We start from the raw sequence: 25,404 nt of genomic DNA, 5'->3' as shown, positions 1-25,404 counted from the left end.
CTCTTTAAAAATTCAACTTCGACTATTCGCCATCTAAAACCTGCCGAATTGCTGTTTTAGCCTATGGGGTCCTCCTAGAACCATCATTTGGAATCATTTGGTGGACTTTAAAAAAATAAAAGTTTTTTTTTGGAAAATACATTGATTCGAATTAGATTGAATATGATCCGAATTTGAAACGAACAATCGAATACAGTCTATTCAATTTGACTTTAAATAAATTTCGGTTGGTCTTTTTTTATTCAAATTCCGAGGTGATGGGAGTTTAAAAAAACTCCCATCACCTCGAAATTCAACCCTTGATAAACCTGCCCCTATGTTTTCGGATTACGTACCAGCCCAAGGCAACCACAGCCCTTTAGCATTAAAGATCTGTCTCTCCAAAGATGCCCCAGTAGCTCCCCATCTTCTTTTCTGCTGATTCACTGCACATGCTCGGTGCTGCTCTTACAGGTATGGGACCTGGGATGTTACAGATAATGGATCTTTCTGTAATTATAATCTTCATACCCTTAAGCTGGCCATAGACGCAAAGATCTGATCGTACGAATCGAGGATTCGTACGATTTTCGGAACGTGTGTGGAGAGTCCCGACATTTTTCGTACGGCGGAGATCGGTCGTTTGGTCGATCGGACAGGTTAGAAAATTTCTGTCGGACTGTCACTAGCTTTGGTTGGCCATAGATATCGTAGGATTGCTGTCAGGGGCAGAACATTGCTGATCTGTTCTTTAACTAATCTGACTGGTAAGACTTTGATCTGAATGGTTAGTGGCGGGTCGGGAGATGGGAAATTCCGATCGTACGATGATTCGTACGATCGGATCTTTGCATCTATGGCCAGCTTAAGTCTGATGTAAACATTATATAAACCCAATAGGCTGGTCTTGCTTCCAATAAGGATTAATTATATCTTAGTTGGGATCAAGTACAAGGTACTGTTTTATTATTACAGAGATAAAGGAAATCATTTTTAAAAATCTGATTATTTAATTATAATAGAGTATAGACTTTCTGTAATCCGGAAGTTTCTGAAGATCTAAGATGAGAATCTGCTGTGGCTGAACTTTTAGGTTGGCTCAATAACTTGGCATTAGCATTTCTAGCCATATTTATTTGTTTTCCTTTAAGACGGATGGTACATCCGCAGGGAAGGTCCAACATCACCTGTACAGGGGGCTATTAGCCTCAAAATATGTTTTATAATGCCTTTAGTCTGGAGACTGCCTATACTAGTTGTGTCTGGTCAATTGAATGTATCGGGGGGGGGGGGGGATTTCCTCCAGGCTGAAATAAGTCAGTGGAGAAAATGCCTTGGCCCACGGTCCATTACTTATTCTGCTTCTAGTTTCCTTTTATTTATCTATATTGAGATAAAACCATCCAATTGGGTCAGTTCACCAGCCTGCCAAATGATGGTGTGTGCATGGAACTTGAGTGCTGCTCTTCATGTAATAAGCTCATCCCTTCTCTTTTATGTATTTATACACTGGATAAATTCTTTGCTCTCCTTCGGCAACAATGGGGGTGTTTAGTGGAAAAATATCTTCAAATATTGCTTTGTAAAACCTTTTAATTACATTTATTATTTTTCATAAAAATAGAACACATATTTAACATAAGCCTTTTTTTATTTGGGCTTTTATAAAAAAAAGGCCATAATGGGTTTTAATAAATATTAAATATAAAACACCCATATGGCTTCACTCTTGCTGATCACTGTTCCTTTAATCATCAAACATTAGAATGGGCTTCATAATCATTTTGCTACACAGACTGTTCATAGGAGGAAAAAAAATTAACGAAAGCATTAATTAAATGATTAGAGACCCAAGCAAAGGTTGCCAAGCAATATCTCTTGTAGGTATATCAAGGTTATCCAATAAAACAAAATTAGAAGAGGGGGTGAAAAAGTGTTGTACACAAAAATCAGCCCCTCGGAACAAACTCCACAAAATAAGTAAATAAATAAATAAAATTCAAGCTTTAGACTGTGGTCAATTGAGGTCTAGACAAAACCCTGTGTTTGTTCACGGAGGAGTCTCCAGGCTGCTCCAAGTTTGAAAAGGTAATTGAAGTCAGTCTATAATTACTGGATTAGACACAGATGGGCTCTGTACATTTCAAGGGGGGGAGAGAGAGAACTGTTTTGATTCATTTTATGATTGCATGTAAGGTCAGACTTTTCAAAATGCACTTTCATCTGCTAAATGGTTTCTCCAGCTCCCTGGGGTATCTCTGTAAAAACAGTGATGTTTTAAGCAATTTCGGTCTGTCAGATCCTGCCTTTGAATGTAATAGGTTTGCCGATTTTCTGGTATTAGAGATGGGCATGTAGGTCAATTACTAAATCTTTCCCAAAGTCCAGCTGATTGGTAAATGAACAAAATTTAGTAATGTCGATGTTTCATGGGCCGCTCCTTTAACGCATTTTTTCTGTATACATAAATGCAAGTCTTGTTGCAGGATTAAAGCAAGACGGAGATCTTTCTAAAATGTTTCAAACTTCTTTTAAAATTCAAGCTACATGCAAAGTAAATTAGCAATTTTAAAATAGGAATTCCAAAGGCCAGCAGCCTTGTTACTCTTACATTACAAGCCCCATTCAAAGCAATGCTTACTTTACAGATTCCTATAGTGTCCTTCTATGATAAGACAAAAAATAAATTTAAAAAAAAAAAATTGGAGCTTAACTTGGCCTTTAATACAACTAAAACACGTTGCCCTAAAGCAGGTATCCCCAACCTTTTGAATAAGTGAGCAACATTCAAATGTAAAAGGAGTTGGGGAGCAACACAAGCAAGAAAAATGTTCTTGGGGTGTCATATAAGTGCTGTGATTGGCCATTTGGCAGCCCCTATGTAGATTGTCAACCTACATTGAGGCTCTGTTTAGCAGTGCACCTGGTTTTTATACAACTAAAACTTGCCTCCAGGCCAGGAATTAAAAAATAAACTGCTTTGAGACCACCGGGAGCAACATCCAAGGGGTTGGAGAGCAACATGTTGCTCACGAGCTACTGGTTGGGGATCACTGCCCTAAAGGATAGGTAAACCTTAAAAATAAGTGTATGTAAAATTGATGAGAGTACTATTCTAAGCACTTTTGCAATTTACATTCATTATTTATTTTTTTTTAAATTCCAAGATATTAAAGGATACACAATGAATTTTGTTACAGCAGCGCCACCTGCTGGTCATTTTCTGACCAGTCTGAGCACCAAGTAGTCAAGGAAGTTGTCAGGAGAAAGAAAGAGGCTGCTCTGATGTTCTGCTGGTTAGGAAAACATTAGAAACCTTTCTCAAATCTTTCCTAACCAGAAGAACATCAGAGCAGCTGTGTAGAAGCTAAGCTTAGGGGTCGTCACTAATTATCCAGCAGAAAATGAAGTTGGTCTGTCATATAAGCTGATGCTACAGGGCTGATTATTAAATTCTGATGCTAATTGCACTGGTTTCTGTGCTGCCATGTAGTAATTATCTGTATTAATTACTAATCAGCCTTATATTGTGACATTTCTATTCTATGTGTACTGTAAATTGTGAGTGGGTCCCTAAGCTCAGTAAGTGACAGCAGCACAGAGCATGTGCAGTGAATCAGCAGAAAAGAAGATGGGGAGCTACTGGGGCATCTTTGGAGACACAGATCTTTACTGCTAAAAGGCTGTGGTTGCCTTGGGCTGGTACAGAACCCCAAAACATAATGTACAACATTTCTAGCTACTTCTTTAGTTAGGCTTTAGTTCTCCTTTAAATGGAGGGGAATTTTCAGCCTTTTGTTCCTCTGACATAGAACTACCAAACACACAAAATCAGCAATTGTACCATTACGTGTATCATAAAGTTGCTGTTTAGGACGATTCAAAGGGCTACAAAATCTGCCTCAATGTAACCAGTCCCAGTAGTGGGAGAAGGCATTTTCCAGTGATTAAGCCCTGCACGTAACCGCAATGTCTGCTGTTGCCCTATGGCATGACAATGTATCTTAATAAGAGACAACATTCTCAACTATGGAAAGTACTGAGAAATGAATGGGTAAAACAAATACAATGCTAATTATTTCCTTTGATCTCACAGTAACTCATGTGGGCAACTTACTGGGACACCATGGGCCCGCCAACATTTTTTAGATCAGGGGCTGACTCTCAGTACTCAACCTCTATTCTCCTAGTATCTTTTCTTTACATACTATAATCTATTAGTCCATTTATTTAGCCTCTATGTTCTCATAGAAATAAGGAATGGCCATTAAATAGGCCCAATATTAAGAAGCATGAGGGCCCACTGGGAGTTTTCCTGGTATCCGGGTGGGCCAGTACAACACTGTCCACAATCTCAGCGCCAATTTTTACATTTACATGTCTATATACACCTTTTTAAAAGTTGACGATTTTCTGCAGCTTTCATGTAAACCTGTGTTCCACTTTTTACAGCTAGTACATTCTTTATCCATCATGTTCTCTTGCTGCTTATTCATTAAATTCCTACTCATCTGCTGTTTAAATTCGGTCAGCTGTTCCCATGCTGTCCTTAATAATATTTTCTCTTGTCCATACCTTCTTTTAACTGCATCCTCCCCAGTCATCTTTCTTTTGGCTGTTGATAGCTATGGTCATCAGGTTATGCAGCCTTTTCTTGTCACCTTGTGTCCTGTTAATTACTCCTGTTTCGATTAGCCTTAGGTTATTTAAAGGTATTCTGTCATGATTTTTATGGTGTAGTTTTTATTTCTCAATTACACTGTTTACACTGCAAATAATTCACTCTACAATATAAAATTTCATTTCTGAACCAGCAAGTGTATTTTTTTTTAGTTGTAATATTGGTGTGTAGGTGCATCTCAGGTCATTTTGCCTGGTCATGTGCTTTCAGAAAGAGCCAGCACTTTAGGATGGAACTGCTTTCTGGCAGGCTGTTGTTTCTCCTACTCAATGTAACTGAATGTGTCTCAGCGGGACCTGGATTTTACTACGGAGTGCTGTTCTTAAGGTGGCCATACACGGGCAGATAAAGCTGCCGATATCGTACCTATTCAGCAATTTATGGAGGCTTCCGATGGGTCTTCCCGATCGATATGTGGCCATGATATCGATCGGGAAGGTTTAATTTTTTTTCCAATGACAGTATTCCCTTTAACCAGATTAACTTTCATAGATATGAAGTGGTGTGCGTGCATGCATGTGTGTGTAAAGATATAGGTTTGCAGTAAGCCAAATATGACCACCCAATGTAAAGGGTTGAGTTTTGGCTTGAAGGGCAGCTACTAGGGGTTGTTTTCTGATTATCACAGTAGATCTTTAAAGTTTACATGCCTTCTGAAATATCTTATTTTGGGGTTATATCAGTAGCCCATAACAATCATTATTGTTCCTTGAAATGTTATAAAGCAAAGTTTAATAGGACGTTTTTACAAATAAAAGTTCATTTGTTCTCTTATTTTACCCCTCTCTTCACCAAGTCTAGAATAAGCTCCCATCTGTAACCCCTTTCAGCAGTTCCATTTTGCTTTATGACTGGAATTCTAGACTTCACTGTCCTTGGGGAAGGCTGTGCCTAATTTAGCTATAAAAGTTGAAGGAGCTCCTGCTTTGTAAAACAAAGAAATCCATCAAACTCAAAGACCTATGACACAATCCTTCTCCCACTGGTTTATTTCAGCAACCGGCAGAGAGATATATCTGGTATTTTTCTGTGGGCTTAAGTACACCAGAGAAATATTACACACCCCATATAACTTAGGATCACGGCTGGTGGTGAATACTCCACCAACATTTTTATTACCTTTTATAGAAACTTCTAACGTTGGTGCGAATTGAAACCACAGTACATTTTGCTTCCCATAATGATTATTAGGCTTGTACAATGTGTATTTTATTCCATTTTGGTCATAATTGACCTAAAGAAAACGGCATGTTCCTTAGCACCCACAAGAATATACATATATTTCTAATATTCTATTATGAAAAATATTTTTCTATATAAGAGTACGCTCCTTACTTTGTATTTTGTCAGCTTAATAAAGAACCACTGGGACTTTGATGATATTTAAGTAAAAGTTGTAAGATCCTATATTAATAACAGTGCCAGCAAAGCAGAATGTCAAATTGATCCCCAACTGAACTTGACAAGCAAAGCGTATTACAAATGGACAATGATGGTTAATTGTATTTTTAAAAGCACACTATAGTTGACCTATTGCTGAGGCAAATCTGCTACGAACTCTAAATTGCATGGCTGAGTAACCACAGAAAGAATTTGGTTAACAAGTATAGGATTATTTAGGTCTCTTGACCATGCAAATGTCTTAATCCATGCAAAGATCCTCATAATGAATCTTGTGACCTGTGAGAAGTAAAGGGGTGAAAGCACAGGCTGGATACCAATATTCCAGTAGCAAAAACATGACTTCAACTCGCAGATAGCATGAGGAGTCCTTGCATTTCAAAGACATCACAAGGATTAAAAAAAAAAAAAGCAGGTTGCTAAAACAAAGCTCATATTACTATTAAATCGTTCAAGGTTGATGAGCCATTATATTGTTTGGTTAGTGACAAAAGTGATGACAACAAACCATGATTCACTTACATGCATCAAAAGCTCATTCAAAATAAAATTAAACTGATACTAACATGTTCCTCTCTATAGTTACATAGTTAAATCGGGTTAAAAAAAGACAAAGTCCATCAAGTTCAACCCCTCTAAATTAAAACCCAGCATCCATACCCACAGCCCTCCGTACTTTCACATAAATTCTATATACCCAAACCTATACTAACTATAGAGCTTAGTATCACAATAGCCTTTGATATTATGTCTGTCCAAGAAATCATCCAAGTCCCTCTTATAGGGACTTATAGGGACTCATATAATTCTCCCTTCATTTACTGCTGTGGATAGGAATTGTCAGATGGTCCCTAACTGCTGAGCAGGGAAACAATCATACTTATGAACAGCAGGGGGAGCCCCCACCTTATTTCCCAGCCATGCAGAACTCAAGCAGCTTTGTTTATAATGATCCCTAAGCAGCCCAGACCACACTGAGCATGTGCACAGTCTTAGTCTTGCAAAGATGTTTAACAAAGTTACAAGATGGTGACCCCCTGTGGCCAACTTTGAAAGCATAAATTATTTGTTTGATTAGGCTTGTGGTGCAGTAAGTTCATGTTTATATTTAGTATACAAAATACAGCATTTCTAGCCTTATTCTATTTTAGACTTTACATGCCCTTTAAGGGCCTATTTATCATACCGTGTAGAAAAACAGGGAAAAAAATGTGATGGACAGACGCCATATTCACCGGATTTTTAGACAGATATATGTGATCTCTGGAAGCCAATACATAGCTTGATAAATATACATGATAAATAGGCCCCCTTAAAGGGAACCCATCACCCAAAATAATTATTCCAAACCCTATTTTATGATGTTAGTCAAGCAAAATGAACTTTAATTACACTGTATAAATTATTTGAATCTTGTTTTTATCACTCTGGGAACTCATAATTACAACAAGCAGGCAGGAGCTATTTTGTGGACACTGTTATTAAGGCAAGCTTTGCATCATCTCAGAATCTTGTTTGTGCACCAGAATGGAGGACCTGATGTCCATCCCCATGTCCTGGCTACACAATTAAATGGTGAACAGAACGGGGGAATGTGGGGAGAGCAGTGACATCTAGGATGTGCTGAATGGAAAGTGAAAGTAATTGCTTGCCCCGCCTCTATGCCTAGTGCATAGAGGAGGAGCAGCCAATATTTGATCGACAGCTGAGATTTTTAAATGAGTTTACAACAGCTAAGAAGGCTTTAATAAAAAAAAGAAAGAAATGGATTTCATGTTTAATTTGAAAAGGACTTTTATTATACAGCTTTTTATACCTGGAGGACAGGTCCACTTTAATGCGTCCTATACAATTGTACACTACTAAGATTCTATGTATCCGAAGTTCATATTTTAATCACCATTAGCCTTAACAAGAAATATCATGTACAGTCTCATCTTACATTACCTTCAAAATACGTTGTTTTGAGAAATATGAGAGAATGACATTTGACTACAGTTCTTCATATTTAAGATCACTATTTTTTAAGAAATAGTACATTTATAATCAGCTCCTAATTTCCTTTCTTGATATTATCTACTTCTTGTTAGATCTGAATTATGGAAAACATTTGCTGTATACGTTAAATGGAAAAAATGCTTTATTTAGTTTGGACTAAATTTTATTAAGTATATGTCATTATAGCAACATTAAATAAAGGCACTGATTTAATCAACTGAAATGCAAGAAAAAAATACGTAATCGAGTTTTCTAAAAAATCTCTCTCTCTAGTATCTATATATATCTATATACAGTGTGTGTGTGTGTGTGTGTGTGTGTGTGTGTGTGTGTGTGTGTGTGTGTGTGTGTGTGTGTGTGTGTGTGTGTGTGTGTGTGTGTGTGTGTGTGTGTGTATATAATCTGTAAAATGTACACAATTTGACTTGCTAAACACTGGGCTACAAACCAAACACTTGCAAATATAAGTGTATTTTGTCTTGTATGGTTTTAAAGTGTTATCTGTACGGTTTTCTTTTGTCCCTCTGATAACTATATTAAATCCTTTCCTTCATTTCCTATAGTAATAAAAGAAACATTACAACTAAAAATACAGTTTCCTATTATACAGTATGAACATACATTCATGTATTTACACACATGATCAAGATAATCAGCAGTTTACTGAGAAGCCCCTGTTTTATCACAAGGTTTACTAAAGCCTTCAGCTTTATTAAACCTTTTGAGAGGGATAGTTTATACAGAGGGCTTTTCAGTGCACAGCTGATTTGTCATATTGTGCATGTATGACTTTACTTTAAATTCGTCCCTGTCAAAGGGTTGTTCACCTTGACTTTTAGTATGATGTAGAGAGGGATATTCCGATTTTGCCGTTAGTTTTCATTTTTTTCAGCTTTTTATTCGGCAGCTCTACAGTCTGCAATTTCAGCAATATGGTTGCTAGGGTCCAAACTACCCTAGCAACCATTCATTGATTGGAATAAGAGACTGGAATATGAATAGTAGAGACCTGAATAGAAAGATTAATAATAAAGTAGCAATAACAATACAGGTGTAGCCTCACAGAGCTTTTGCTTTTTACATAGGGTCAGTGACCCCCATTCGAAAGCTGGAAAGAGTCAAAAGAAGGCAAATAATTAAAAAATGGGGGGGGGGGTCCTCCCATCCCATAAAAATAGCTATAAATAATTACGTATCCTTGATTATTTTTATTTACACTTTTATACTTGCAATAAGAAGATATTTAACTCAACATCCACTGGATTCGAGTTGTCTAAATTCCTAATTATGTCTTTAACTCCTTTCCTGCCGGAAGCAGCAGGTGCACCAGGACTAAATTTCCCAGCAATGCACCCAGAAATTTATCATTTGCATCCAATAATTCACTCTAATTCACTATAATGCACTCCTAATAAATTAACAAAAAGGTGGTATGGTTTTGCAGTTAAGGACTCAATTTCAAGATTATATATGTTTTACTAGATTTATTTATCAAAGGTTGAATTTATGTGAATTTTTTTTTTACTCTAATAAATTCTAATATGCTGTATTTTGTATACTAAACATAAACATGAACTAACTGCCCCACAAGCCTAATCAAACAAATGGTTTATGCTTTCAAAGTTGGCCACAGGGGGTCACCATCTTGTAACTTTGTTATACATCTTTGCAAGACTAAGACTGTGCACATGCTCAGTGTGGTCTGGGCTGCTTAGGGATCAATATAAATTATCAAAACCGCACAAGTCAAATAATATCTGCCAGAAGCCGATACAGCAAGACTGATTAATAATCAGAATATACAGACTGCACTGGGTCATGTGTTGTCATGTAATCTAATGTAGATTTTATAGTTTTTGTATTGTTTAATACAAACTTTGTATTCGCCGACTGCTCTACAGGGAAACAAACAAAGCTGCTTGAGTTCTGCATGGCTGGGAAGTAAGGCGGGGGCTCCCCCTGCTGTTCATAAGTATGATTGTTTCCCTGCTCAGCAGTTAGGGACCGTCTGACAATTCCTATCCACAGCAGTAAATGAAGGGAGAATTTCACTGCATACAGTCAGGTTTCTTATAAAAACGGTACTCATTTTTTAATATATAGTATATTGGAGATAGGTTTCTTTTTCATTAAAGAAAGTAAACATGAGATTTTATTTTTTTTTTTTTTAAACATACAAAACAACACTACATCTTTTAGTTGCCGCCGTTCTACACTGGGCTTCTGATGGGATACAGTAAACTGAAAAATGTGACGACACAAACTCTTGTAAAGGCACGGACAGTGAATTTAAAAATTAAAAAACAAAATAACTAAAAATTAGTAACCGTCATCAGTTATAACCGTTGCATGTTACATTTAAAAAAAGATTAACTAAATAACGGGAACATCTGTTTAATATTATGGCTTAACTGTCAACATTCTATGTCAAGTTTTAACTCAATTCTTTTTTGTTGCTTGATGCTTTACCTTTAATCAGTGCCTTGTGAGAGTATCCGCTTTCTATAAGTAACTGTTAAATATAGAGAAATGTTATTGTAGCATGTTTAGAAAATCATACTTTCGGATTTTTTTTTTCCAAAGGCCAACCGCAACTTAATTTTGTACAGGACATTCCAAGATTATAATTTTGAGCTCAGTTCCCATGCAATTTTAAACAATATCAACTGTAATGGATACTGGGTACACAGTACACCACTAAATGCTTAGATTCCCAAATGTCAGCATTAGGCTATTTGGATTCGGGTTTTTTCGCCTTCACAGAACAATGGAAGTTCTCACAGTAATCATCAAATGATTTTCATCACTATGATGTGTTTAGTTTTCCATGACAGATATTAGAATTCACAGCAAAGGGAAGTAGATACAATTAACATGCCGTCAAAATAGGCCTGTATTTCTGCAACTTTACACCCTGTTAATTTGCAAATGAAAGGCGGTTCAGCTACTCTGTCACTTTCTGGGATGGAAAATTCAGATTATGCTTGGGTAAGGCAAGTAACTCTAAAAATTGCTCATAATATGATTTTACCAGCTACAAGAAATGCTAAGGGGCAGATTTATTAAGGGTCGAATATCGAGGGTTAATTAACCCTCGATATTCGACTGGTGAATAAAAATCCTTCGACTTCGAATATCGAAGTCGAAGGATTTTGCGCAATTCGTTCGATCGAACGATCGAAGGAATAATCGTTCGATCGAACGATTAAATCCTTCGAATCAAAGGATTTTAATCCATCGATCGAAGGATTATCCTTCGACCAAAAAAAGATAGCCAAGCCTATGGGGACCTTCCCCATAGGCTAACATTGACTTCGGTTAGGTGGCGAACTAGGGGGTCAACGTTTTTTCTTAAAGAGACAGTACTTCAACTATCGAATGGTCGAATGACTTTTAGTTCGATTCCAAGTCGTAGCCGAAGGTCGAACTAGCCCATTCGAAATTCGTTGTATTTTTTCTTCTATTCCTTCACTCGAACTTAGTGAATGGGCCCCTAAGAGTCATATATTAAATTTGAATTAAAATTTTCGAATTGTTTTTTGGTGTCAGTGTCAGATTCAACATGTCTCGGCCATGGAAACAGTTCTAATTTGAATATTCGCCACCTAAAACCTGTCATTTACAAGTCATTGAACCATTTAAATATGTTAATTGACTTCCTGGCATTTGAGTTTTCCAGAGAGAAAACTCGAATCTAATTTTACTTGAATTTTCGGGTCAGGACTATTCGATCGAATAAGAGACGTTTAAATTTTTTCTTAAATAACCTCCAGTTCGAGGTGTAAGTACATTCTAATTTATTAGAATAAAAAAAAAAATCACATAAATTCAACCTGTGACAAATCTGCCCATAAAAGTCAAATATTAATGTTTCAACCTGAAAAACCATGGATAAGATCCAAACATTTGTGGATATCTATGAGTGAATACAAACGAACTAAATGCTTAAAGGGGTCGTTCAACTTTAAAGTAACTTTTATTATGTTATAGAACAACCAATTCTAAGCAACTTTTCAATTGGTTTTCATTATTTATTTTTTATAGTTTGATGTCTTATAGTTATTTGTCTTTTTCTTCTGATTCTTTGCAGATTTCAGCGTTGCTTTCCGCTTCTAAGACAAATACTCTGTTAGGCTACAAATGTACCGTATTGTTACTTTTTATTACTGATCCTTCTATTCAGGCCTCTCCTATTCATATTCCAGTCTCTTATTCAAATCAATGCATGGTTGCAAGCGTAATTTGGGCTCTAGTTAACAGATTGCTGAATAAAAAGCTAAAAAAACTCAAAAACCACAAATAATAGAAAATGAAAACAAATTGCAAGTTATCGGAGAATATCGATATGTATATCATAATAAAAGTTATTTCAAAGGTGAACAACCCCTTTAATTAACTTTGTTTTCCCCCTTACAATACAGATTTAATTGCATAAAAGGAGTCTATGGGAGACTTTCTGTAATTCAAGATTCCTGGATAACAGGTTTCCGGATAATGGATCCCATACCTGTAGTTGTCATATTCATGCTCTGAGGCAGAAGAACAGTACAGTACCTTTAAAACGAAATAGGTGCCAAAATAAGTGAATAATTCTTCTTATGTTTTCCATTACTGCCTGCATATAAATATACAAGACTTGTTAATTAAATAATGAAGATGCTTGTCTCTATGTGACTATTCCTTACATTTTGTTTTTATTTATTGCTGATCTTGAATGCATATCCATCCAATGTAGGTTAAAGGATGAATATGGCTAAAAATACCCTATTTTATATACTGAATTTATTGCAAGTTTCAGCTTGTTAATAGCAGCAATGATCCAGGACTTCAAACTTATCACAGGGGGTCGCCATCTTGGAAAGTGTCTGTGACACTCACATGCTCAGTGGGCTCTGAGCAGCTGTTGAGAAGCTAAACTTAGGGCTCGTCACTAATTATCCAGCAGAAAATGAGCTTCCCCTGTAATATAAGCTGATGCTACAGGTTTGCTGATTATTAAATTCTGATGCTAATTGCACTGGTTTCTGTGCTGCCATGTATTAATTATCTGTATTAATTACTAATCAGCCTTATATTGTGACATTTCTATTCTATGTGTACTGTATATTGAGTGGCTCCCTAAACTCAGTAAGTGACAGCAGCACAGAGCATGTGCAGTGAATCAGCAGAAAAGAAGATGGGGAGCTACTGGGGCATCTTTGGAGACACAGATCTTTACTGCTAAAGGGCTGTGGTTGCCTTGGGCTGGTGCAGAAGCCCAAAACATAATGTACAACATGTCTTGCCTATCGCTTTAGTTAAGCTTTAGTTCTCCTTTAAGACTGGCAAGAAATACAATTATCTGGTTTCTAAGAAATTCCATCTAAAATTCTTAGAACTAGCAAAATATTTGTTTGCATAACCGTGTGAAGATTTCATGAAACATTTTTTATAAAGTTACACAAAAAGGGTTTTCATTTCTAAAATTATTTTAATATCCGCAAACAATCAAGTTTCTTTGCCAGAGATAACATCTTTGAATGACTAAAGCAATTTCAATTCAAGTCATATGATTAAAGCAGTCTTTCACAAATTACTTGTATAAAGCAGGATTATTAAATTAAATCACTGACGCCGCACATTATGAACCTGGAACCCTGTTACTACGTTAATTCAATATGTAACCCCTGATGTTAAACTTCGCCATGGTCTCTAATTCTTTTTGTTGATTAAGGATGTTAATAAGTGAAATACTGCTAGAAAAATGTATCTGTCAAAGTCAAGGAATTAAAGGACATGTAACCGCCCCCACACAAAAATGTGTAAAAGAGGCTCTTTGAAATCTCTAATTACCTGCCACTCTGGTTGTTCAAAGGTTAATAGTAAGGCTGCAGCATCCACTTAATCACTTAGAGGAGCAGAAAGAATCCTAACACACACAGCCACCTCCCTCTGGAATTCCCTTTGGTTGTTGGCTACTGAGCATGCTCAGATCTCAACTCAGATTAAAAAACACACCCTCCAGTCTAGCAGCCAATGAAGAGATGGCATTGGTTGCCATAGAAACTCTGCTCTAGCTGTCTGCTCCTATTTTGAAATCCTAACCTCCTCTCCTGAGCTTCAGAGTAACCATTACAGTGCTTAAAGGACATGTAAAGCCTACATATTCCTACCATGTAAATAAGTTGGGTAAATCTTCCCCACCCAAATGACATTATTTGTACTGCATACATCCCCTCCGTTTGCCAACGCGATTACATTTCCCTAAAACAAATAGCTTTCACCCGGGGGCCATTTTCCCTCTGACTCAAGCAGAATTTACTATGATCAAAAGTCCTGCTTGGATTAAAGGGCAGGTTTGTACTTAAAGGGCATGTAAAGTCTAAAATAAAATAAGGCTAGAAATGCTGTATTTTGTATACTAAATATAAACATGAACTTACTGCACCACAAGCCTTATCAAACAAATAATTTATGCTTTCAAAGTTGGCCACAGGGGGTCACCATCTTGTAACTTTGTAAAACATCTTTGCAAGACTAAGACTGTGCACATGCTCAGTGTGGTCTGGGCTGCAGCAACAATGTAAAAGGTAGTTTGTCCACTTTAGTTTATGTCAATGCAAGAGAGAGAGGAGAGAAGAGAGAGAGAGAGCGAGCGAGATCGATCCAGCACTGGAGTCCCGTAGTATCAGCACAGTATTAACTGCACAACGAACCACACAAGTGCGTCGGCCGGAACGTCACAGCAGGGGCCCAGAACATGCGGGAGGCTGCTGATCGAGGTAATCTTTTCCTCCATGTGGCCAGGCCCTGTAACGGGCCCCTAAAAACAGCCGGTTTTACGGTTTAATCCGGCTCTGGCTGCGGGCCAATTACACATTGGTGGCCCGTAGTTTGGAAACTGAATGGAGAGGTCAACTAGGAGGGGCTATCGGCACATGCCCATTTACAGCACCAACAATGTAATGCAGGGAAAACAGGTGCCGTGCGGGGCACAGGACGACATTTCATGAGCGCTGTTTGGGTGATTCTGCACATTGACTCGAGTATAAGCCGAGGTACACTTTTTCAGAACATTTTGGGTGCTGAAAAACTCGGCTTATACTCGAGTATATACGGTAAATTAAGAATAACTAAAATGTTTATCTGATGAAAATGATTATCTGATCATCACCAACTCTAAGAACAACTTTTTCTTAAAGATATTTAAATCCAAATGTTTTAGAACTAATTTCAACTAAAAGAAAATGTACTCTCAAAAGATTGTGATGACATGGATACTCTAAGTTACACAGCTGTCCAACTTGAAGACTCCAGTCTTGATATGGCCCTCCAATGGAACTTAATGTGCCCCTACTTGCCCTAAGACTGCACAGATTCTGCATGCAAAATAATATTAATGCTACATAGTAAATTGGCCTCATATATGTAAATAGTTATGCAGAGTCCTATGAGCCTCATGTATTTGCCCATTTTTACATTTGTACTTTGAGGGAGCTTGCTTAATTGCTTGATGGAAAATTTAATTCTTTCCACAGTTAAAAGGGACAAGGGCTCGTAAGTATCTTTACATTTATGTGTATGTAATAAAAGTTACAGTTCATGGGAAACCCAAGTCCTCAGAATCCTTGACACTGCAGGGCCTCATTTTATATTCACAAGAGACCAGCTATATGATTAAGTGAATGAGTTACACAGCTAGAAAAACAGAGATGACCTTATGGCCTGACATTTTAGTCTGCTATAAGTACAGCTTAGTTTAAAAGGTGACTATACTTTAAAGCTAATTCAAAGAAAAGGATTGTCTCACTGTGTATTCCTATACTGCTGAGATGACAAAGTTTACTTTGACTATAGACTTTAACTACAACAATGATGTTTCGGGTCATTACATAACAGGTCTAAAAAGCATTAAAGATGATTTATGCTGATAAAGGATTAAAGCTTAAAAAGATACTGTCATCGGAAAACATGTTTTTTGGGTTTTTTTTCAAAACGCATCAGTTAATAGTGCTACTCCAGCAGAATTCTGCACTGAAATCCATTTCTCAAAAGAGCAAACAGATTTTTTTATATTTAATTTTGAAATCTGACATGGGGCTAAACATTTTGTCAATTTCCCAGTTGCCCCTGGTCACTTGCACTTTAGGAGAGAAATGCTTTCTGGCAGGCTGCTGTTTTTCCTTCTCAATGTAACTGAAGGTGTCCCAGTGGGACATGGGTTTTTACTATTGAGTGTTGTTCTTAATTCTACCAGGCAGCTGTTATCTTGTGTTAGGGAGCTGTTATCTCGTTACCTTGCCATAGTTCTTTTGCTTGGCTGCTGGAGGGGAAAAGGGAAGGGGTGATATCAGTGTCGGACTGGCCCGGCGGGACACCGGGAAAATACCCGGTGGGCCCCGACCTTCAAGGGGCCCCGCCGGGCCAGACCCCCAATCGTAATAGTTAAAAAAAAAAAAAAAACGTAGCCGCGCGATGCGCTGTCTGCGCATTCTCGTCGGCACGGGTGCCGTCTGCGCATGCGCGCCGGCATGGGACAACGGCAAAGGGGAGCGCGGCGCTGGTGCCGCAGCAAGGGGAGGCAGGGGCCCTGCAGCAAGGGGAGGCGGGGGCTGGGGGACTGGGGGGCCCTGGACAGCAGTCCCGGTGGGCCCCAGGCCCCCCAGTCCGACCCTGGGTGATATCACTCCAACTTGCAATACAGCAGTAAAGAGTGATTGAAGTTTATCAGAGCACAAGTCACATGACTTGGGGCAGCTGGGAAATTGACAATATGTCTAGCCCCATGTCAGATTTCAAAATTGAATATAAAAAAAATCTGTTTGCTCTTTTGAGAAATGGTTTTAAGTGCAGAATTCTGCTGGAGCAGCACTATTAACGGAATCATTTTGGAAAAAAAAAAAATTTCCATGACAGTATGCCTTTAACTAAATAAGTAAGCAAGAAATGTTGTACATTATGTTTGGGCTTCCGAACCAGTCCAAGGCAACCACAGCCCTTTAGAAGTAAAGATCTGTGTCTCAAAAGATGCCCCAGTAGCTCCCCATCTTCTTTTCTGCTGATTCACTGCACATGCTCTGTGCTGCCGTCACTTACTGAGCTTAGGGAGCCACTCACAATATACAGTACACATAGAATAGAAATGTCACAATATAAGGCTGATTAGTAATTAATAGATAATTACTACATGGCAGCACAGAAACCAGTACAAATAGCATCAGAATTTAAAATCAGCACTGTAGCATCCGTTTATATTACATGATAATTTAATTTTCTGCTGGATAATTAGTGACGAGCCCTAAGCTTAGCTTCTCAACAGCCAATCAGAGGCCACTGAGCATGTGAGTGTCACAGACACTTTCCAAGATGGTGACCCCCGGCGACAAGTTTGAAGTCCTGGATCATTGCTGCTATTGACAAGCTGAAACTATAGGCTGGTGCAATAAGTTCAGTATATAAAATATGAAAATTTTAGCTATATTAATTTCTAGGGTTTAGTTGTTAAGGATGCACTGAAACCCAGATTTGACCAAATTTGACCCATTTTCAGCAGGATTCAGAATTGCCGAATTCAAGAGCCTAGCTAAACCAAATCTTAGGGTCAGGCCACACAAGCCGTTTTGGGGAGATTTGGTCGCCTGGTGATTCGAAACTTCGGACGACTTCGGAAAACGAATTGCAGCGTGTGATTAGCTCCGGCATTTTTTCATTTTAGCCAGCTAGTCAGGGAAGGCGTTTGGAGAGATTGGTCGCCACAAAAACAAGGCGATCAGTCACTAAGCAACCAAATCTACCCAGAACGCCCTGTGTGGACCAACCCTTAATAATAGGAAAAAAAAAAAAAAACCTTTACACATGCATTGTCTTTTTCCCCTCTTGTGCTGGAAATTTTCACCCCGCACAAGGGTTCGATTCCGGTTCAATATTTGTCAGTATCCATAACCAAAGATTCGTGGATTCAGACAAATTCAGATAAGAAGAGTTCAGTGCTATGTCCCAGTAGCCAAATTGCCTCCACAAATTTGACTAGTTGGTGTTCACCAATTCCTGATAGGTGCAAATTGGGATAGTACTTTGACAGAAGGTGTGGTTCTCAAATAAAGGTGCAAAGATGATAATCCCTAATGATGTCCACCAGGTTTATTGTGATTGGCTCAGTTAGGCGAGTAAATAAGGTTCTAAACGAATTACCTATTTTACATGCCATAAGTTAACTCATTGAGCTACAATCTGAATGTTTTATAAAAACAGATGTGGTTACTAAAAAGAATATATTTCAACTAATATAACATGAAAATATTTTAGCTGAGCATTTAAAAACAAGGCTAGTTATTAGATGTTTATATTCTATTATAAAAAAATAAGCGTACATTCTTATACGCTTATGCACAATATGAAGGGATACTTCCACTCAAGTTTCCTTTGCTTTTCAGTTCTATAAACTAATGAACACAACCAAAAACAAAAAAAAGATTCATTTATAAGCAGGGGAGTGGGTTGTGGATTTTTTCAGCACAAAAGATCTTTATTCATATCCATACTATTCATATATGTAATAAAACACACTAAGTTTTCAGTTGCAGTAACCAAAAGTAACAGTAACCAATCAACAGATAAATGCTACTTACTGATTGGTTGTGAGTTACTGCACCTGGGCAAATGTAGCACCATTTATTGCAGAATAGTAGCTGCAGTGCTACTTTACTTATATTCTACAGAGTAATAGTAATATATATATACAGATATGGGACCTGTTACCCAAAATGCATCGGGACCTGGGGCTTTCCGGATAATGGGGCTTTCCGGATAATGGATCTTTCCGTAATTTGGATCTTCATACCTTAAGAGGCAGATTTATCAATGGTCGAAGTGAATTCGAGGGAATTTTCGAAGTTAAAAAATTCGAAATTCAAAGTAATTTTTTGGACACTTCGACCATCGAATAGGATACTACGACTTCGAATTTACTTTGATTCAAAGTCAAAATCGCTCGAATATTGGACCATTCAAGTACTGTGTCTTTTAAAAAAAACAGACTTCAATACTTCGCCAAATTAAACCTGCTGAAGTGCTATGTTAGCCTATGGGGACCTTCCAGAGCAGTTTTCCAAGTATTTAGAGGTCGAAGTAAAATCCTTCGATCGATCTCTGAAATCGTTCGAATTGTTCGATTCGAACGATTTAATCGTGCGATCGAACGATTTTACTTCGAACGTTCGATTGACAAATTCTGTAAAAAATGCTTTGACTTCGATATTCGAAGTATTTTAATCCGATGGTCGAATTTCGAAGTATTTTTTACTTCGAAATTCGACCCTTGATAAATCTGCCCCTATGTCTACTAGAAAATCATTTAAACATGAAATAACCCGAATAGGCTGGTTTTGCTTCCAATAAGCATTAAACATATCTTAGTTTGGATCAAATACAAGCTACTGTTTTATTATTACAGAGAAAAAGGAAATAATCTTTAAAAAATTTAATTAATTAAATAAAATAGAGTCTATAGAAGACTTCGGAACTTTCTGGATAATGGAGCCTGTATAGAATCCTTTTCATAAATAAAACTTCACAATCTCTGCTTATATAAACCTAAAATATCTCCTTGCATTATGTATGGACTAAATAGCTGCAATGGCTTACCAGTAAACAAGTACACACCAGCATGATGGTATGGAGTACTATAGTACTTTTTGAAAAGCCAAATTATTTTCCCCTTTAAAGAAATAGGGCTCCAGACAGGATGTCTCAAAAAGGAAAGATGCCGAGGTTCCGGGAGACTTCAAAGCCAAGCGGAATCCCCTATTTAATCAGATTCCAGTTCAAATTTAATTTGAAACATAAGGCACACATGGGACTCTTCACAGGATTTCCACCATTACTGGTTACACACCAGAGAACCTGAATTAACTTTAATACTTCTATTTCCAAACCGATTGAACACAGAGAAGAAGCATTTGTGTTTATTTTTAAAAATGCACAGTCATTTAGATATAGAAATATATACACACACACCAAGTGCTTCATAGTCATGAGTAAATAAGCAATACTTAAAAAACAATGTTATGCATCATAAGCTTTAATTTACTCACATATACAATTCTATATAATGCACTTCGTCGACAGTGCTCTCAAACAAAATGGTGATGCAGTTGGGATAAGTGCAGTAGCTAGAAATTATTATTATTATTATTTTTTTATTATATTTTTTATAAAATGGCTCATTTTCAAGAAAACAATGAAAAAGCACAGTCCACAGTGCTTTCTGCTAGGATATTGTTTTAGGAGCTTTTTATAAACCTGTGAAAGGTAGCTTTAAATATATATTTATATATGCAGGTATGGGACCTGTTATCCAGAATGCCCGGGACCTGGGGTTTTCCGGATAACAGATCTTTCCATAATTTGGATCTTTATACCACAAGTCTACTAGAAAATCATGTAAACATTAAATTAAAAAAAAAATGTTCATTTCTAATACTTGGTTGAAACCCCTTTGCTGGCAATGGCAGCCTAAAGTCTTGAACTCATGGACATCACCAGATTCTGGGTTTCCTCAAATTTTTATGCAATCTTTTTGTTCAACCCACTGAATTAAAGATGAAAGTCTGCAGTTCAACTGCATCTGGGTTGTTTCGTTGTGGTAATGTACAGAACCAAAATTAGAAAAAAAGATAAATATTTATGGACCTGTATATTTTTCCTTATTTTTATTTTCTGCCTCACTCTCTCTCTCCCAGGGCCTCCATCAAGGGGGTCACAGGGGGACAGTTGTCCCTGGCCCGCAGGGTTATGCGTCTAAGGGGGGGGACCGGCCATGCTTCACTTACTTGATTAGCCGGGCCCCCTGCTTTCAGCGTGCTGCCAACTTCACAAAATAGGACACAGCTGCTCCATGCATGGAAGCTTTTCTCCTATTAAGATTTCCTGTACCCCCATTGGTCCTTTAAGAATAAGTCCCCATAAATCTGCATTGGGATTGGATCCCCTTATCCAATCCCTGTACAGCTTTACCGGGACTTATTAAGGTGACCTGGCTAATCAAGTAAGTGAAGCATGGCCGCGCCACCCCCCCCCCTTAGACACAGGGGGGGGGGCAGGCCATTATTTTCTTACTTGCAGGGGGACCCTGATCGCCATTTTTTTTTAACTTGTAGGGGGGCCCTGACCACCAATTCTTTTAAAAAAAAATTTTTATGGGGGGCCCTGGCACCACAGGTTTTTTTTTTTAACTTACAAGGGGACCATCAATAGCTTTTTATAACGTGTGTGTGGGGGTTACCTTTTTTAGCACTGATGTCTGTGTGGTCTTTTAATTGTAGTGTGGAGTGGGCGGGATCTGGGGTGGGCCTGGAGCCCAGCGGGCCCTGAAAATTTTGTCGTACGGGGCCCCGTGATTTCTAATGGCGGCCCTGCTCTCTCCTATTGCAAGTTGTATTAGATTACTTCTGTCTACATCATACTAAAAGTTTGCTTCAAGGTGAACTATCCCTTTAAAGCTAAAGTAAGTGTTTTTACAACAGATAATACAGGATCCATCTATAACAGAGTGAATAACAGCCAACTGGAAAAGTTTAAAAACAAATGTCATCGAGACCAGCATATTTGTTGATGTGTTATATGTTTTCTTTTTAGGCAGTTTTGCCCTTAAAGGGGGTGTTTACCTTCAAACACTTCCTCGGTTCAGTTAGTTTCAGATTGTTCACCTGAAATAAAGACTTTTCCAATTACTTTCCATTTTCTATTTGTGACTATTTTTCTAATGAAGTGTAAAATTAAATTTTTCACCTTCTAAAGCAGCTCTGGGAGGGGGGGTCACTGACTCCTTAACTGTTCTAAATTGATGCATTTAGTGGATACATTTATCTTTGGATACAGTTATCGTTGTAGCTGCTGAGAAGAATCCCTGAGATTTATTAAAGGCAGCTGTTGATACAATAGTTGCAAATATTCCACAGATACTGCTGAGAAATGTATTGTCTAATTGTATCAACTAAATGAAGCAAATTGTAACAGTGCAGATGCTCCTGGATCATTGAGCTGCCAGACTAAGAAACTAGAGACACGGCCATTAAACTTAAATTTTGGGAAAACAGTAAAAAATAAAAGATGGAAAGAAATTGAAAAAAGTATTTGTTTATGGTGAACAATCTGAAAACCACTGAACTGAAAAAAGTGTTTGGAAGTTGAACTAAGGTTATGCCGATACCAACAGATCCATCACCATCATTGCATCAACTGCACTGACATACTTCTACGTTTTGGTACTGAAATCACATTCCAATGTTCAAACGGGAATTCCTTGCTTATGGCAGAGATAGTAAATGTCATTTAGTTGCCAGTATTTCCAGATAGGTCCTTTTATTAATAATAAAAAGGAACTCAGTACCATGTCTATCTCAGGGGTGAAGCCAATTACATGATCTCATTGCCACTTTCCTGGTGTCAAAAAGCATAGTCAATAGATTTGGAACACAGAGAGCATCTAAAAAGGACTTTGTCATCAAATGCATTACACCAAATAAAGTAGTATACATGCAAGTGTACATACAGCATTAAAATCAAATTTGGTGTATCCATTGCCCTGGCATAGAATTTAATCTAACTACACCACCACTCAACAAGAGTTTTTACACCTAGGTTCAACCTCAGGCCAACAAACAGAGAATGTGTTTAAAGGAGTGGTTCACCCTTAATTTTCCTCTTTCCCTTTAGATGATATTGACACCACATATTACATTTTCTAATGTAGAAGTGCCAAACTGGGACCTGGTACCTTTACATCACACGCAGGAATTGCCAGAAGCAGGCCTCTTCACTCAAAAAATCCAGAAGGAAACAATAGGAGAGGTTTAGGAACATGAATTCCTGTATCCTGCAATGTAAACGTATTGTTGCCCATAGGGAGCCTGATTTCCCTACTGACAAAGTGGTCCATGTTATTAACAAAACGCACTATTTATTGAGCGCCTTCTTTTCAATTAGTAAGAGATACTAACAATAATTGGTAGAAGGGAAAAAACATTATACTTAATAACTATTTTATTATTCCAGCGAGCACCACGGAGTGATCCTCTTCCGGCTTCTTCTTGCTTCAAATTTCACGGGGCAGACTCATGCGCAATTGAACGAAATAGCCAAATTTTTAGTTAAAGTTCGGGTTTTTCGTTCTATTGTGCACGCGCAGCCGCGAGAAGAGGATCTCTCCGTGGTGCTCACTGGTATATCCCCGGGCCGGTGCAGTTTTCTGCTGATAGGAGCACTGATCTGGGGTTTCAGGTTAGTCAATACAATCACTTGGGGGTGCCAAACATTTGGCACCCCCAAGTGCAGAATGACTTTCCTTCTCCTTTAAAAGGGGAACTGTCATGCTATAAAAATGCACTTAAAGGAGAGGTAAACCCTTGCTACTAAAATCCCCTACCACCCACGCTACATAGACCCCCCCTCCATTCTCCGCCCCAGCCTAGGTGGTACCTTTGCTGAATGGTCCTAACTCTTTACTTACCCCTCGGTGCAGATTCAGGGCATCAGAGTTCACGGCAGCCATCTTCGGTAATCTTCAGGAAGTGCTGTATCAGAGCATGCTCAGTTGAAGCAAATTTCCATTTCACGGAAATTGCTGAAGCACTGGAAGAAGACCAGAAGATTACAGAAGCGGCTGAAGATGGTGCCCGTGAACTCCAATGCCGTGAATCTGCACCGAGGTGTAAGTAAAGCGTTAGGGGCATTTAGCAAAGGTGCCACCTAGGCTGGGGGGGCAGCAGGGAGGGGGTTCTATGTAGGGTAGGGGATTTTAGTATCAAGGGTTTATTTCTCCTTTAAATCGTAGTTGAATCAATCAGCTTTGCAGGATCTGTTTCTAAAGCATGTTAGACCAGATTAGAGATAGTGACATGTTCCCTATTTTAACAGGAACATATCACCAGGTCTGTCTGTATATAAACCACGTTATTATTAATCTCTTCTCTTACAGGGGCCTCTGCCTCCTACAAGCCCGATCATATTAGTTAGAGCCGATCATATTAGTTCAAGTTTTAGACGTTTGAGTTTTTTCTTATATATGGTAACATTTGAGTTTCAAGGTCATTCGAGTTTGCTCAAAGTAAAAAAAAGCGATATCACTCGACCTTTGTTAAATATGCCCCTAAGTATCCCTTGTTGCAGACAGAGCTAATCATCGAGGACTGCTCAGCTCCTGCGCTTCATCAGGGAAAAGGAGGACCCTGCTGCCGTGAGTTGTTCAGCGTTGCCCCAACTATGTACATAAGTGAATGACACCAAATAAAGCTTTGATGTCATCAGTGATGTCACATCTCACGCTGGGTCCATCCCCTGTGTAGGACTGAGCCAAGTACAGTAATCCATAGCCACCAATAAGATGCTTGCTGACCTGCTGACTGTTGCTATTGGTAACTAGACCAGTAACCAACTTTGCAATTCTTTACTTGGTTTACTTGCAAAAAAAAAAAAAAAAAAGACAAAAACACTGACTGAAGGTGCTCGAGGGGGCATCAAACCTGCCAAGTACCTGGGGAAGGGGGACAAGTCTAGGGCAACAGCAAATTCTGTATAACAAGCTTGTGGTACTAATTAAACCTAGTAAGCTCTTAATTGTGCTTTAAGGAGTATCATTGCTTTCCCCAAGCCAGACTGAGTAACTAGACCAGATACTGAAGATAAATTAGTAGAAAGCAGCCAAAGATGAGCAGATTAACAGCTGGAATTCATGAAGCAGATGTGTGGTGCCCAACAAGTGTCCCTCCCTTTCCAGCACTCACCACCTCCCGCGCCTTCCCGCTGAATTCCCCCCTCGGCCGGCTCCTCCTCAGCACATCGCTCTCGGGCAGAGACACCCCCAACGCTTTATTCCGTGTCTTTACTGTCTTAACGCTGGCTCTGAATAACAGTGTGATGTCAGCAGCCATGTTTCCACTTGTACACGAACGCACCGGTTGCGTCACTACCTGGTGCAGCGACAAACCCATCCCCACGCAACTCGGCCCTGCAGTTCCGCCGCATATTAGTTCCGCCGTGGGAACCGGAAATGATTATGGGAAGGTCTTTGGCGCTGTGATGTTATAAGACGTTTGTGTTCATCTATTGAAAGTTTTTTCTTATTGCTGACAGATATGGGCAGCGTGTTCTCCATCTTTCCAGTAGCAGTACTGGAGTTCCAGGAGATAATCCCCTAGCAATGCTAAAAGGCATATGGGGGCATGGAATTACATAAAAGAAGGGTTTCAGTCAGGCTGCATCCCTCCAGCTGCTCTTTTACTACAATTCAGCCACCCCAGATGTGCTGATATTAGGGTTGCCACCTTTTCTGGAAAAAAAATACCGCCTTCCTATATATTTATCTTTTT

At 38.5% G+C, this 25,404-nt stretch overlaps 1 protein-coding gene across 1 annotated transcript in view; it reads right to left on the bottom strand.

Annotated features, from left to right (window-relative positions):
• stx18.S (syntaxin 18 S homeolog) overlaps window positions 1–25,041 on the bottom strand; it is a 108,459-nt gene extending 83,418 nt beyond the window's left edge. Inside the window, exon 1 of the mRNA XM_018243043.2 lies at window positions 24,820–25,041. Coding sequence (XP_018098532.1) covers window positions 24,820–25,026 — 207 coding nt within the window. The 5' untranslated portion in view covers window positions 25,027–25,041. The remainder of the gene's footprint in view (window positions 1–24,819) is intronic.
• Between the last annotated feature and the right edge of the window lie 363 nt (window positions 25,042–25,404).

This window comes from Xenopus laevis, chromosome 1S, assembly GCF_017654675.1.
Source record: "Xenopus laevis strain J_2021 chromosome 1S, Xenopus_laevis_v10.1, whole genome shotgun sequence".
Taxonomy (NCBI): domain Eukaryota; kingdom Metazoa; phylum Chordata; class Amphibia; order Anura; family Pipidae; genus Xenopus; species Xenopus laevis.
This window is presented reverse-complemented; position numbering and strand designations above follow the sequence as displayed.